Source organism: Sciurus vulgaris (assembly GCF_902686455.1).
Source record: "Sciurus vulgaris genome assembly, chromosome: 1".
In the NCBI taxonomy this organism is placed as follows: Eukaryota; Metazoa; Chordata; class Mammalia; order Rodentia; family Sciuridae; genus Sciurus; species Sciurus vulgaris.
In genome coordinates, this window is record NC_136461.1 from 166,931,433 (window position 1) to 166,946,898 (window position 15,466).

The 15,466-nt window shown below is 37.6% G+C and overlaps 1 protein-coding gene across 1 annotated transcript in view; it reads right to left on the minus strand.

Annotated features, from left to right (window-relative positions):
• Positions 1–15,466, minus strand: part of RUNX1T1 (RUNX1 partner transcriptional co-repressor 1) — a 134,316-nt gene that overhangs the window by 49,365 nt on the left and 69,485 nt on the right. Inside the window, 2 exon segments of the mRNA XM_079138287.1 lie at positions 2,582–2,823; positions 4,835–4,972. Coding sequence (XP_078994413.1) covers positions 2,582–2,823; positions 4,835–4,972 — 380 coding nt within the window.

Genomic DNA, 15,466 nt, shown 5'->3' on the forward strand with positions numbered 1-15,466 from the left:
TAACCCAATTCACTCCTAACATACCCCATAAAAATAAACAAGCCCCAAATACTTAAGCTTGTATCCATCCTGCAGTGGGCTGTGCCTGTTGATAAAAGCATCTGCTTAACAAACAACCTATTGTAGAGGCACTGGATAAACTAACCATGTTTTGATCCATCTTCTTTAGTCCCTAAGCAGAATCACAAATGTAACTAAGGTGTCAACTTCTTCAGTCCCTTTGATTATTCTAATGGCTAATGAAATTGGGGTATTTATATCTGAACATCACTAGAATACTGTTCCTCCCATTTTTCTGTACATATCCATTTCCTTTTAAGACAACATATAGGAGTGCCAATTTTTAAGGTTTTCATATCCCCAAATTCAAAACATGTTCATATGAATCTATGAATAAATGACAAATTTTCTGTCTGTAACAATATAGATCAGGAAGCCAATTTTTAAAAAAATCTATCATTTGTTTCTATAACTCATTTTCTACGAGACAGTACATCCTAACACTTATCTTAGATCTACCTAAGTAACAGCATAATGTGATTCATTATGATTTAGTACCTAAGTCTAAATCCCTGGCCTGTTGCTACCAATTGAATGGCCTTACACATTTTACTTAATATCTATATATCTCAGTTTCTCCACATATAAAATATGTAAAGAAATCATGCCTTTAAAGGTCTCAAGAATCAAATAAAATGGCCTGTAGTCAAATGTCTAAAGCAAATGTTTATTCTCTTTTAATTCACTCATTTGACAAATATTTCATTATCTATTAATGGAAGTCATCATTAATTATCATTAATTAGACTTTGCCTAACTTTTCTCTATAAAGTTTTTAAGTAAACAAATGTTTTTAAAAAACATTTCACTGAGAGGTATACCACTTACTGTGGAGGAAAATTCACTTAAGGCTACGAAGGTTTTCTATATTTTAAGTTATAAAAAAACTTTTTTTTTTTTTTTTTTTTGTACTAGGAATGAACCCAGGACTTCTCACACACTAGGCAAGTTCTCCACCTCTGAGTTGCACTTCCGTCCTGGAACACCTTTTAATAAAGAACACACTAAATGTATAAAGCAACTTACTAGAGACAACTATTACTTTGGATTTACTTTGTGATTTTTTTAGTCTAACTTATTTATACGTTGAAAAGTCTATTATGTAAAACTCAAGAAGGAATAAAATGGAAAAGGGACAAGATACCGAAAGCATCCTGACATGCCTCTGCCAAAGCCCACTGTCTTGGGCAGTGGTCTTATACACCACCACGGGAGGTGTATAAGGTGAGCTCATAGATTGTGGGAAATAGATAAGTCTTTTGTTCTTGGAAAGGGAAGAAGAGGCAGTGGTTAAAATTTAAATTGCAAAATCTCTGTCAAATGTAGGATACGGTGATAATAATAAAAATAAATGATCTATTTCAAGAAAAAGGAAACTGCTGCCTATCATCCAAATTTCAGTTACACCATAAGCCTGGATAATAGGACTGAATTATCTTAGAGCTCCTCTATGACTCAGTTTGCTGGGAAAATTTTGCTTCCTAAATGCTAGAGAATTCCCTACTTACGCAGAAAAATCTCAAAAAAGGTAAAAGTGACTTAGGGCAAAAGGATATATGTTTTTGTTTCCAGATAATGTACAAAAGGTAGTATGATATACCAAAATCAACACTTCTGTTCTCAATCTAATAGTTCAAGTAATTCTACCTATAACAAAGATTTGGTTTAAAAACAAAACAATAATGATTATCAAGGGTTAGGGAGAAGAGAAATGAGGAGTTACTGTTTCATGGGTGGGCAGAAGTTCAGTTTGGAGAGAGGAGTTATTGTTTCATGGATAGAGAGATTCAGTTTAGAGTAATAAGAAAGCTCTGGAGATAAGACTGCGGTGACAGGTGTGTGACATGGATGGATGTAACGTCCACAAATCCTACAGTTAAAAATGGCAAGATGGCAAATTTTATGTTTGGTTTGCCATATTAAAATCTTTTTAAAGACTTTGCATAAAAGAAGAAATAGCATAAAATTAGAATGTGTTCCTCGTTATAAATTCTTGTCTAAGTCAATAATAAAAATCCCTCAAAGCAACTGAGTTGTTAACACCTAATTAGAATGAGTCAGTAACATAACACCACCATTTTGTCACTGGCGAAAGTCATTAATTATTCCAGGAGAGTATATTTATTGAAATATGCATAATGTACATACATATGTCTACATAAACACATACATGTACATATAATCATGTGCATATAATACATGTATATATGCATATGTACACATGTACATAGAGATACACACATACATACACACAAACATGCATTTATGACCAAGATAACAATCAATTTATATAGTTGTATCTTCCCCCCCCCATCAAACAGTAAAAGAAACTATAGTGGGGGTGGTCAATACATAATGTAGAATTAGAAAATTTGTTATTGTAGAATAAATGAGACTTGGACACAACCTCCAGATGCAGAAACTATTACAAAAATGCTTTGAGAATGGAGTCTAAATTTCTGAATCCCCTGCCCCATTCTCCCCTATCCTCAGACAACAGTGTTGGTTTCTGTCTGCTTACCACCAGTCCTAGCACAAGGGTGCGGACTCTTTCTCCAATCTCTGGTGAGATGTCATTGCCAAACTGCTGCAGGGTAGTGAGAAACCGTTTCAGCTTGCTGAGTTGCCTGGCACCACAGGCTGGGGGCAGTTGTTGATTAGCCAGAGAAGAAGAGGAAGAAGAGGAAGGCCCGTTGCTAAAGCCATTGGGCGGTGAGGGGGCGCCATTCAAGGCTGTAGGCGAATGGCTTGTGCCATTAGTTACTGTCAAGGGCATAAAATCAGAAGGAAAAAAATAAAATAAACTTACAGAGAACATGCACACAGAAATTGCTATCAAGTTTCTTCCCCCTGAAATCTAGTGGTCTTGCAATTACAAATATGTTTGTGACTTTTTGCAAAAGGATTGGACTTCACAAGATCACCAGACTTAGGCACTTTCTCACTAAATGGGTCTACTCCTCACACTGAGGGATAGCATTCTGCACAGAAGCTGATGATAAATGGAGTCTGCTGAAACACAGGGCCAGCTCTGCCTCCCATGTGCACATATGCCAACCACCTGAAATGCTTCAAACATAGAACAAACAGCTTTGCAAGTCAGCCTTTTGTCACAGTCTTACATCAATATAACAGGACTATTCCTTCCTAAACTGCTGCCCCAGAGAAAGTGTACATTTGGTGGAGACTAAATTTATCACTGAACATTTTTAATCATGTTTTGTACACACAACTGACAGCTGTGTTTATAGAAATAGACTTTCAAGTTTTAACCTTATACCACCCAATTAGAAGGCTATTTTCTCCCCCTCATATTTCTTAACCACTTACTTAGGGAAAATGCAAATTTTACGTAACATGCCCAAATGGATATGGTATTTATCAAGAAATTATTTCAAGAAATTGAAAGGAGACACCTCTATCCAACCGAGAGCATGACTTGGTAGTAATTCTGTAAATGTATTTCCAATAAAATTTATTTGACATCAAGATAATAATCCACAAACTAGGCTAGAAAAGACTTGCATATTTCTCACTAAAGAAAACAATGATTTTATTATGTTAATTCAGTTAACTTAGCAAATTGATCTTTATCGAACCCATTTTAAAGTATAATAGTGATTAACCATCTCCAGTAACATTTTGAGGAAGTTTTAAGGAACCTGTTATTCTTAAAGTTTCATTTCAAGATAATAATGTGGTTCTCTTATCTCAAATGAGAACCAAAGTAACGTGTCAAGAAATGATAGCTCAGCAGTCAATCTCACAGGAGACATATGCCTATCACTGTGACTTTGGGTAACAACAAGCCAAATGTAAGATGACAGGGTAACAACTTGGCACATCACAGTATTCTGTTCCTTACACATTTGGAAAGGTCTTTTAAATGGCAACAGAACACTGCATAAACAGCTTAGGATGTGTATTTTGCTGACTCTTATAGTCCCATGGATCTATTTTTGCCTGTTATTTTTCATTCTTATGGATTTCATGGCACATGGTCTGTAAATAGCATTATCTGCAATAGATAACGTTTATTAGTTTCACAAATCCTCGATGACAATTTTAACCAGAATTTTGAGATCACCAAAAACAAAGCTATCCACTCTCTCTGCTGGAATATACAGGAAAGAAAGAGAAGTTGCTCTTCTGTCAGTGTTATATCCTTTCCTGGATGGGACAGAAACACTACACTAAGAATATAGGACCCAAGCCAACTGGGAATGGAGCAAAGGTTTAACAAAAGTCTGACAGGTTCAAGACAAGGGTGATGCTACCAATTTCAGAAAGATTTCCACATGAGATTGTTGTGTACAGCAGTACGCTTTTTAACTTAAGGAAGCTATAGATTTTTAACATAATAATTATTTGAAATGGAGGAAAGTGGTCTTAGAAGATCAGAAGTAACCTAGAAACATGTTCTAAGTCAAAATAAAACTAAAATAAACAGCTACACATTAGACAAAATTAAAAGTTACAGGGCTAATAACTAGAGGTACAGAACAAACTCAATCTTCTTCATTTGTTAAAATCATAGCAGACTCCAACTCTGAAGAAATAATGCAAAGGAAAGCAAATATTGGCAGTCATGTTGACGACACTTAAGATAGGATATTTTGGTTTGTGTTCAATACCTATTGACTAGCAACCTGATTTTTTTTTGCCTCATTTCTGCATAACACATTGATGCTGAATCTTATTTTCCCTTTTTATTTGCAGAAAAAAAATTTAAACTTCAAAACCAAAACACAAAATCCAAAAAATAACTACTTACATGTTGTTGGTGTAAATGAACTGGTTCTTGGAGCTCCTTGAGTGGTTGGGGGCGGTGGCATGGTTGGAGGAGTCAGCCTAGATTGTGTCTTCACATCCACAGGTGAGTCTGGCATTGTGGAGTGCTTCTCAGTACGATCTGGAGGGTGCCACCAGGAACAGGTTATTCTAGGCCTAAGCACCTCAGTTTTTCAAGTGGGATTTATCTTTTTAAAAAGCAAGTGAGCAGAAGAAATTCAACATCTTCTATCAATAAACTACGCTTATCTCGAAAGTTTAAATCAGGATTTTATCATCCAAACCCCACTTAAGAAGGGGTAGCACAGATGGCAAGACCTCATTTGTAACTAGGTTATATTATATCCTATTGTTATTTCTGGCTTGGGCAGATGCTACCTTGGTAGTGTTATATGCAACAGCACAACTTCACTCAAAGCCGAAGCCAACATTAGCAAGAAGAAGAAAATAGATGAGGAAGAAGGATGATAATGAACTCATCATGACAGCCCAGAAATAACAAAATCCAAAGTCTGTTATGCAGGTGAGACAGTGGCAGGAGCTGGCTCTGTGATGAATTTCTCACAGACATATCTCTCCCTTCAATTTTATCTTCTCTTCTTTAAAAACCACCACTACATAAATGCTATATGTTTCACAATGAAGTCAAGATATTATTTACTTAAAATGTGTGAATCTTTGACCTGTCATTTTAAAAACATGAGACCAGAACTCCAATTAATAATATCAGACAAGTCAGCATGCAAAAGCCCCAAACCTAGAACTAATAAAATCTAAAGACATGCCTACGTTTTTTTTTTTTTTTTTTTTTTTTTTTTTTTTTTTTTTTTTTTTTTAGGTATGGGACAGATACAGAGAATTTTTCTTTGATTACCCAACAATGAACATTTGTAATTCGGAACAATATTCACCTAAGTATACTTTTCCCTTGAAATTTTGAACAGTTTATCTCAATCCAATCTACTTAGTAAAGCAATAAATCTCCAGAAAAAATGAAGTGGGGTTTTTTTTTGTTGTTGTTGTTTCTTTAGATCTACTTTCCTATAAATATTTGTGTATACACACACCCAAAATATCTCAAGGTGCTTCCACAGCTCACAAATATTTCATATTCAAAGTCTTAGAAAAGTAACATAACAAACTATTAAAAGAAAAGGCCTCTTAAAATATACTCATAGTGAAAAATTCTCAAAATTACTTCAGTCAATTATTAAAAGAAAATGAAAAGTCCAAATCACTATTCACAATTCCAAGTCTACCCTACGCAACCCAGTGAGACCCTGTTTCTAAATAAAATATAAAAAAAGGACTTGAGATGTTTCTTAGTGGTTAACTACTCCTAGTACCAAAAAAAAAAAAAAAAAAAAAAAAAAAAAAAAAAAAATTCAAGTCTAATTCATTGTTGTTCAAAACAATCTCCTTAGACTTGGTTTGCAATAAAATATTTCAAAAAATCAATATAATGTTGATACCATATTAGGGAAGATGTGATAAAAAGAATAGAAATAATCATTCTAGTAAGTGCATTTTGCATGATGATCATACAACAGTATCAGGGTCTCTGTTTCTTCATTTTTACTGCTAGCTGAACAATAAATGTCCTAGATTTGATAAAAGTGTCCTGAGTGAAACCATAGCGACACATCAGAGAGTTTTTCTACCTCTATCTTATTGTTCAACAACTTGTCTTCATATTGTTATTCCAGAGCATTTAGCAACTAGTATCAGTAAATCATTTATTCTAGAAAAATACAAAAGTTAGGCAGGCTTAAAAGTGCTTCTTCAATAAATTCATTGCACATTCTACTCACCTCAACCAACCTCAGCAACAAGGGAATAAATAGCTTTCGGCTTATGTTGCAGCTGAGGGAAGAGGTACAGCAGCAAATACAAGTCTCCCTAAATAAAGGCAAATATTTCTGTCATGCCAAGAAAGGAGGGAGTGAGGGAGGCTTGCCAGAGTCGGCTGGGAGATAACAGTGGGAACTGCTGGTCCATCTGGCTTTCATTCTGCTGACACTCACACGGAACTGTTAGCGAAGGCAGTCCAGATACACAGACTCGAAGCACGTGGTTGCACAGACAGAGAAAGGAAGAGCAGGAGGGGGAAGGGGAAGTGGGAGTAATGAAGAAACAAATAAGCAGTAGAAGGTAGGAGAAGAAAAGAAAGAGGGAGAAGAACAACAGGGGACGGGAGTCTGCCAGGGAGAGATACCCTCATGGGTCCACGTGCCCCGGCCCTAGAGCGGAACCATGATGGGCACAGCTCCACCTTCTTGCCTTCATAGAGTTAAGGGCCAAACCTAAACTTTAAAACAGATCTGAAACCCATGCTTCTTTCTTTTCAAAACAGCCCACATTATTAAGAAAATAGGATGTAGACTATGAAGCTGTCAGTGGGTCTCCTCTTTAAACTTAAGATCTGAATTTGTATTGAAGATAATCTTTTTATTTCTATCTTCATCTCGATTTTAGAAAGATTTTTGATATATTCATAATTTTTTCCTGGAAATTGTTTTGAGTGCCAATCTCAAACCATATTGGTAACATGATTCCAGTCCAAAGTACCATCAGCAGCATAGGTAGGTGATTTCTTTTTAATTTCTTAAATATCATCAACATTCTAAGAATAGTAATCATTGAACCAATGAATGGCAAAACACCACCACCCCAAAGAGGAACATACACAATCTAACCAGAATATATGCATATATATTTAGAAGTTTGACATTAGCCAAATTTCTGCAATGGTTGGCTTCACTCTGATCAAATGGAGTTCCAACCCAGAGGTCCTACAAACTGAGACAAAGTGGGACCATATGTAACTCATTCTGTGCTGTTCAGAGCAATCAATCCAGGATGGAGATAGATGGTGAAATAACGGGCCAGGCCTAATCCATACACACACAAAAACCCTCTGGAGCAGAGAGATTTAAGATAAATTCAGAAAATATGTTTCGAGTATTCTGAACTCTGCTGCATTTGTTTTGGATTATTTGAAAAAAAAATCTGAAATATATATTCTTGAAACTTTTATAGCAAACAGCACAAGAGCTATGATTTAACCACAGAAGCATTTCACTCCATTTCAAATTAGAGGACATGGTAAAACCAATATTAAGTTAGAGTCTATCTTATGTAATTTTTTAAGTTCATGAAAATTATACTTTTTTGGAATGTAATTTCTATTTTTTAGTTGCTGGAGGGGAATGCTGACATTTATTGAAAGAATGACAAACTGACTTTTTAAAAAATGAAGAGGAGGTGGAGGAGGAGGAGAGAAAGCAGGAGGAAAGAGAAAGAAAGGGGGAAAAAAAGATAAGATCTATTTGATCAGGCAGGGAAGGTAAGTGTAATCAGAAAGGGCTGACTTTACTTCTACCATAATGATTCACACCATTTATAAATAAGGCTATCTTCTCTATGTGGTTTGATTTCTCTCACTTGGCAAATATCCAACACATATGTACCAAAGATGGCTGATGCATAGAAGAAAATGTGGCATATATAAATACATTATTGATACCATTTCAATATCCAATTCATTGTCAGGGCCTTCTAGAAGTGGTATGTTTGCCATTTCCTTTTTTTTTTTTTTTTTTTAAAGTAAAAAAGAAAAGGTATGGCATAATCTGCCTTGGCACTTGTTTTACTTTAAGTTAGTTGAAAGAGTTCCAGATGTGTTTTTAAAGTATGAAAAATAGATATTCTACATTTTTCTTGTTAATATACCATTCCAGACATAGTGTAAAAGGAAAGTTCAGTTTTGGTCGGTGGCACATCTTTTCTGTCAGAGTTCATCATATCAGTTTTAAGACTAATTATGAATTACGAAGAACTTCTCAGGCATTTAGTAATTAGTCCAGGGTTAGTCATACTTGAAGAAGTATTGGTCAGGGAGGCTAAAAGCTATTCAAAATAAGGGGTGGAGAGGAAGGAATAGAAGTTCATTGGATTAGACAGAGGGGAATGAAGGGAAGGGGGGGATCAGAATAGGGAAGACAGTGGAATGAATTGTACATAACCTTCCCATGTTCATATATGAATATATGACCAGTATAACTTCACATCATGTACAACCACAAAACTTTGATCCTAATCAGAATAAGGTATATTCCATGTATGTGTGATAGGTCAAAATACATTCTACTGTCATGTATATCTAAAAACTAAAACTTCTACAGAAAAAAAAGAATTATGCCAAAGTGGAACCCATGTACTACTAAAAGATAATGGGAAAGAATGTAATTGGGCATAGAATTTTAACTTTACTGGACAAGGTGACAACTAGAGTTCTGACAATAGTCATTTAGTGACTCCAATGTCTGGGTGTGAGATGTTACAGGCCACCACTCATAGACTAGAGTGGTGGCAATGGCTGCTTCTGCCTTCCCTCCTACCTCCGTGTTTCCCTGATGAGCACTTCTGGGAATGCCTTTTCCTGCTCAGAATCCTTCCACAATGCCTGAGAAGGGGAGTCAAGTGCTGAGGTCCTAAGCATAGTGGAATGATACAGTGGAGGGATATCTGGCCTATTAGGACAATTTCCAAGTTAAGACAGACTTGACTTCAAATGTTGACTCCTCAACCATGAGTAGTGAACTACCCCAAGTTGCTCACCCTGAGTCTCAGGCCCTCACTTCACTCAGATGTGGTGAGAAACAAAATGAGAAAAATGTGTTTGAAACCATAGCATGGTGCTACTCATATCAGACACCAACAGGTATAGCTTCGTTCTCTGGATCCATCCCCCCTGGCTATTCCCTCAAGTCTACGCTCTATCAACACGGGGCATCTTCCCCAGCTTTTCTGCCTTTTGCCTTCATGCTGTGGTTTCCTTCAGCCGAAATGACCTGCCCCACTTTGCACATTCTGCACTGCCCATTATAGATCACACACATTCTCTTACAGCTTTCCTCAGCTGCCCTAGGCACCGACCACACCACACAACCCCTGCCTCTCTTCTGTCATTTATCACCATCTGTATAATGGAGATGTCTATATTATCCACTCCAACCAGTGAAAAAGGTAGTCAAGTTGATGGAAATATTTTTTTAAATTCTTCCTTAGGAGGATACTTAATAAATATGTATACACATGGTTCCTATAGGAAGGATGTTACATGTCTATCTCTTACAAATCCATTCCCTATGTGTCATTGCCAGTTCAAAGATAATCATCTTTGATTCTGCCCGAAAGGGTGGTGCAGGCCTGTAATTCCAGCAGCTGGGGAGGCTGAGGCAGGGGGTTCATGAGTTCAAAGCCAGACTCAGCACCTTAGCAAGAAAATTAAAAATGGGCTAGGAATAAAATAAAGTTAAATTAAATTTAAAAATGGGCTGGGAATATGCCTCAGTAGTTAAGCACCCCTGGGTTCAATACCTGGTACCAAAAAAAAAAAAAAAAAAAAAATCAACCTCAATTTCCTGACAAAAGAACACCATCAATGGCACAAAAATTATAAGACAGCATGGACTATATAGGAACAGATGCTCACTGACTGCTGATGGGGTTATATCCTGATAAACACATTGTTAAGTAGAAAATATCATAAATCATTGCATTTAATACACCTAACTACCAAACGTCATAGCCTAGCAACACAGTGCACCGTAGCACATCAGTTGTTTACTCTTGGGATCAGGTATCTGACTCAGAGCTGCAGCTTGCTGCTGCTGCCCAGCATGGTGACAGAGCATGTTACCGCATATCACTAGGCCAGAAAAACAAACTTCAGAATTTCAAGTACAATTTCTACTGAATGTATATCTCTTTCACACCACTGTGAAATTAAAAAAAAAAAAAAAATCCTAAGTCAAACCACACAATTCAGGGACCATCTTTAATACTGGAAGAAACTAGAGGCCTGAAATTCAGTCCAACTCTACAATCAACTTAGTACAGTTTTCGGCAAGTGTAGAAGTGACCTCTTATGTCATGTCATGTGATATGTCTGAATGCTCCCCCAAGTTCACATATTGCTAATGAGATAGCATTAGGAGGTAGAGCTTCTAAGAAGTGCCTAAGTCATGAGGACCCTGCCCTCAGTGACAGGATTGGTTTATTACAAACAGGTTAAAGAGGTAGGTGAGGGAGGCTCCTTCTGTCTTCCATCTCTCCCATCTACAAGGACTCAGAATTTCAGCAGTAAGGCAAACAGCTTGGAAGTATGGACCAGGTGCTCGCCAGACACCAAACCTGTTGAGAAGCCTTGATTCTGGTCTCCAGAACTGTGAGAAATGGATTTCTGTTGTTTATAAATTACTCACTCTAGGGCTGGGGATGGGCCCCAGGGTTGAGTGCTTGAATAGCATGCACAAGGCCCTGGGTGCAATCACCAGAACCAGAAAATAAATAACTCACTTACTCTGAGGTATGAACAGACTAAGAAAATAGGTGTCAGCCCAGTACAAAATCCTATGGCTATAATCAGAAGGCTGAGACTGGAGAATAGCAATTTTAAGGCCAGACGTAGCAACTTAGAAAGGCCCTAATCAACTTAGTGAGACTCTATCTCAAGCTAAGAAACAAAAAGGGCTGGGGATGTAGATCAGGGGTAAAGTACCTCTGGTTTAAATCTCTAGTACCAAAAAAAAAAAAAGGAAAAAAAGAAAATCTGTGCTTTATGGATATTGTTACTTCATAAATACAAATCTTATCTTTTCTCCAATCTAAAACCGTTAAGCCAGGAGAGGTGGTGCATGTCTGCATTCCCAGCAATTCAGGAGGCTAAGACAGGAGGATCACAAATTGAAGGTCAGCCTCAGCAACTTAGAGAGACACTGTCTCAAAACAAAACAAAAGTAATACAAAAAAGGTCTGGTATCTCAGTGGTAAAGTGCCCCCAGGTTCAATCCCCAGTATGTATACATAAATAAAACCTGTGTGAGGAGAGCTGTGGGTATGACTTAATGGTAGAGCACCTGCCTAATATATGTGTTTGGCCCAGGTTTGATCCCTGGCACTACAAAAAATAAATTTAAAAAGTCTTTTTTAAATGAAATCTTTGGGAAAGTCTGTAGTCCACAGGATAAAATTTAGCTTAGCTCATGTCCCATTGTCTCTTCCCTACAGAGTGCCCTGATTTGTTTAGGAACTCACCCTTTCTCCATAATTCTTGGGAGAAAGTCCTCCTTATTTTATGCTAATCAGGTTATCAGTTCCTCTTATCAGCTGGGTGTGGTGGTGCACACCTGTAATCCCAATGGCAGAGGAAGATCCCAAAACCAGACTTAGCAATTTAGTGAGGTGCTAAACAACTTAGCAAGGCCCTATCTCAAAACAAAAAAATAAAAAGGTCCAGGGATGTGGCTCAGTGTTAACCACTGGGTTTAATTCCTGGTACCAAAAGTAAATAAATGACTGCTTTCCTCTTACCTGTAGTGGGTATTGTGATCCACTTTTGGAGAATGAATCACAAAGGAAAGCCTATGGAAGAGGTTCTGGTAAAAACTTCCTCATTATATAAATGAAGACCCAAGAAGGAGCCTGGTGTGGTGGCACATGCCTGTAATCCCAGCAATTTGGGAAGCCAAGTCAGGAGGATTGCAAGTTTAACACCAGTCTCAGCAACATAGCAAGATTCTGCCTCAAAAATAATAAATAAATAAATAATAAAAAGGGCTGGGGTTATGTCAGTGGTGTGATAGAGTACCTCTGGTTTCAAGTCCTAGTATTTCCCCTCCCTCCCCTGCCCTGCTGCAGCCAAAAAATTCCTCCTCTAACCTCACTGAAATTTCAATTGCCACTTTGTTTTTAATCCACAAAAACATGTATCCATTATCTGGCATCTCTGTAGCATCTGACACTGTCCAACACATCCTCCTCCTTCAACCATCAGCAGCCCCAGGAGCCCATGAGTCTACATTTCCCTCATTTTTCTCTTGCCTTCTTTGCTGCCCCTTCTAAATCTAAGGGCTCTCCATTCCCCACTTCTGTGATTATTACTGGTATTCTCCCTCAAAGTTCCTCCTTAGATCTTCTTCGAACCTTCATTCTATACTTCTCCTTAGTTATTTACTTGTATCACCACAGTTATAAAGGGCTTGGACTTAGAAGACAAATGAGGATTTGAATATCAGTTCTGCCATCTCTTATGTAAAATTCACCACGTATTTTCAACCCATGTGTTGTGGGAACAAACTCAGATAATATAAATAACATGCTTAGCCAAATGCCTGACACAAGGTAGAGAGCCTTCTAGAAAGGATGGTTCTATTCACAATGTACCATTATGGATGATTTCTACTGCTCTGGCCTAATAGAAGTTCTAGACCCAAACATTCAGAGAACTGTGCATTTCTGCTGCCCAAATTCAAACCTCATCATCCAACATCTCTCACCTGGCCTATCCAACAACCTGATGAATGGATTCTCTGCCCTGTGCTACTTATTCATCTCTGATCCACCCTCCAAACAACATCTATCTACATATGTCAAAAATGTGAGCAAAGACCCTGCTCCTCTCCTCTGAGTAGGCTGCAAAGATCTTTTACAACCTTGCATAGAAAAGTCGACATTCTTTAATAGAGCACAGAAAGAGCTTTGTGAGTCATCTTGCTTCTACAACTGCTCCAGACTCAGCTTCATTTCTCCCATCTACTCCATTCCCATCTCCAAATGCCATCCTAAACTACTAAAGTTCTCCGAATTTCCCCAACACTAAGGCTTTCATACGTACTGCATCTTTTTCCTAGAATACTCCTCAACCGACACTGCCTTCGTCTGTCCATCATTCCTTTAAAACTGCATTTGGGAGTCACTTTTACCAGAAACCCTTTGCTGACAACTCTTCCATCCACAGCTGGTCCAGACTGCACTGTGTCTTCATACTACACTGTCTGGATCCCTCTAATCACACAGTATGTAGGCCATAATTCACTTCAGGACAATAGTGACTTATTTGTTATTTGTACTGGAGATTGAACCTAGGGGCACTTAACCACTGAACCACATCCACAGTGGGGTTTTTTTGAGACAGAATCTCACTAAATTGCTTGAATTTTCAATCCTCCTGCCTCAGCCTTCCAAGTTGCTGAGATTACAGGTGCATGCCGTTGTGCTCAGTTATTATTGTTTTTAGATTCCCAACATGTAGCAAAGTCCTCAACACACAGAAGGTTCTCAAAAAATTTGGTATTTTAAATGAATGTTTATTACTGTGAATCATAAGGCATGACTATAGTCTCAACTTTGAGACTTGAGGACTTTCAGGAAACAGGAGAGTTTAACTCAAAATCATCTATATACCTTTCTCCCCGTCATCCAAAAGTAATCCTAAGAAGAAATTTTACATTCTAAAAACATTAAGCCATCAAAGATAAATCTAGACAAATGCTAGCAAATTACTTAATTCAGCAATTTTTAAACACTGTTCAGTAATCACAAAACACCCTCTAAGATGTTTAGTAAATAATAAATAGGGGTAGGTGGGGGGAGGCAATGTAAGACATATACATATGACTTACAGTCTCCAAAAGCTTACTGACAATAATAGCCACATATATACATCATTGAAATAAAGAGAAGAGGAAAAGAGTCTTTTATTTCTTTTGGGGGGTGGGGGGTACCAGGGATTGAACTCATGAGCACTGAGCCACATTCCCAGCCATTTCAATCTATTATCTTGAGACAAAGTCTCACTGAGTTGCTTAGGGCCTTACTAAGTTGCTGAAGCTGGCTTTGAACTTGTGATCCTCCCGCCTCAGCTTCCTGAGCTGTTGGGATTACAGGTGTACACCACTGTGCCCAGTCTGAAAATAGCATTTTATGAATCAAAAATATACACTACTTGCTACAGTCCACAAGTTTTTCTGTTGCCTTTCTATATATGATGGAATGATAGATTTTTTTCTTACTGTATTTCTCTGTTCTACAATGAACATATTATTCTTATAACCAAAACCAAAAACACCACCTAAAAAACAAGCAAAAACCCTATTGGGATAAGTCAGCCATGCGTGTTTTATCTCATTTTAAACCTCACAGTGAAAAGTTACCATAAATCTTCCCACTGCATAAAAAAGGATCTGAGGCCCAAAGACCTTGAATAATTTGCCAAAGGTTATAAGTCAAAACTTGCTCTAGCCCTTCTCAAGGTACATTATTATCTTAAGCTGATGTTATTTCATCTGTAATCTGGAAAACTGAAAAACACAACACTTTCAGTCCCTGTTAAATCTAGGGCTAGCAGATGTACTGGAACTGTACTTTCCAATATGATAGCCCATACTGGAATAACATGCATTTGCTATTTAAGTTGAATAATACCTAAAATTTACTTCCTCAGTCACACTAGCCACACCAAGTGCTCAAAACAGTTATGGCCACACGTGGCCAATGGCTAGCATCTTATAAGGGTAGTTAAAGATCGTTGGCTCTAGGTAATCAGTTTGAGAACATTTCTGTTTTCACAAAAGGACAAAAACTCCAAAAGTAATGGTACTGAAATGGTACCCCAGAAATACTGTCTGTGTGGCAGAAGTGTGTGGAGGTGACAAAGCAGCTCACAGGGGTATAGCTGGGGGAGAATCACTACCTTTGGCCTCAAACCATCTTCCACTGCCATTCATATCTTTCACTTGATTTGTATGCCAAGTGTCTGTAGGCAATTCCA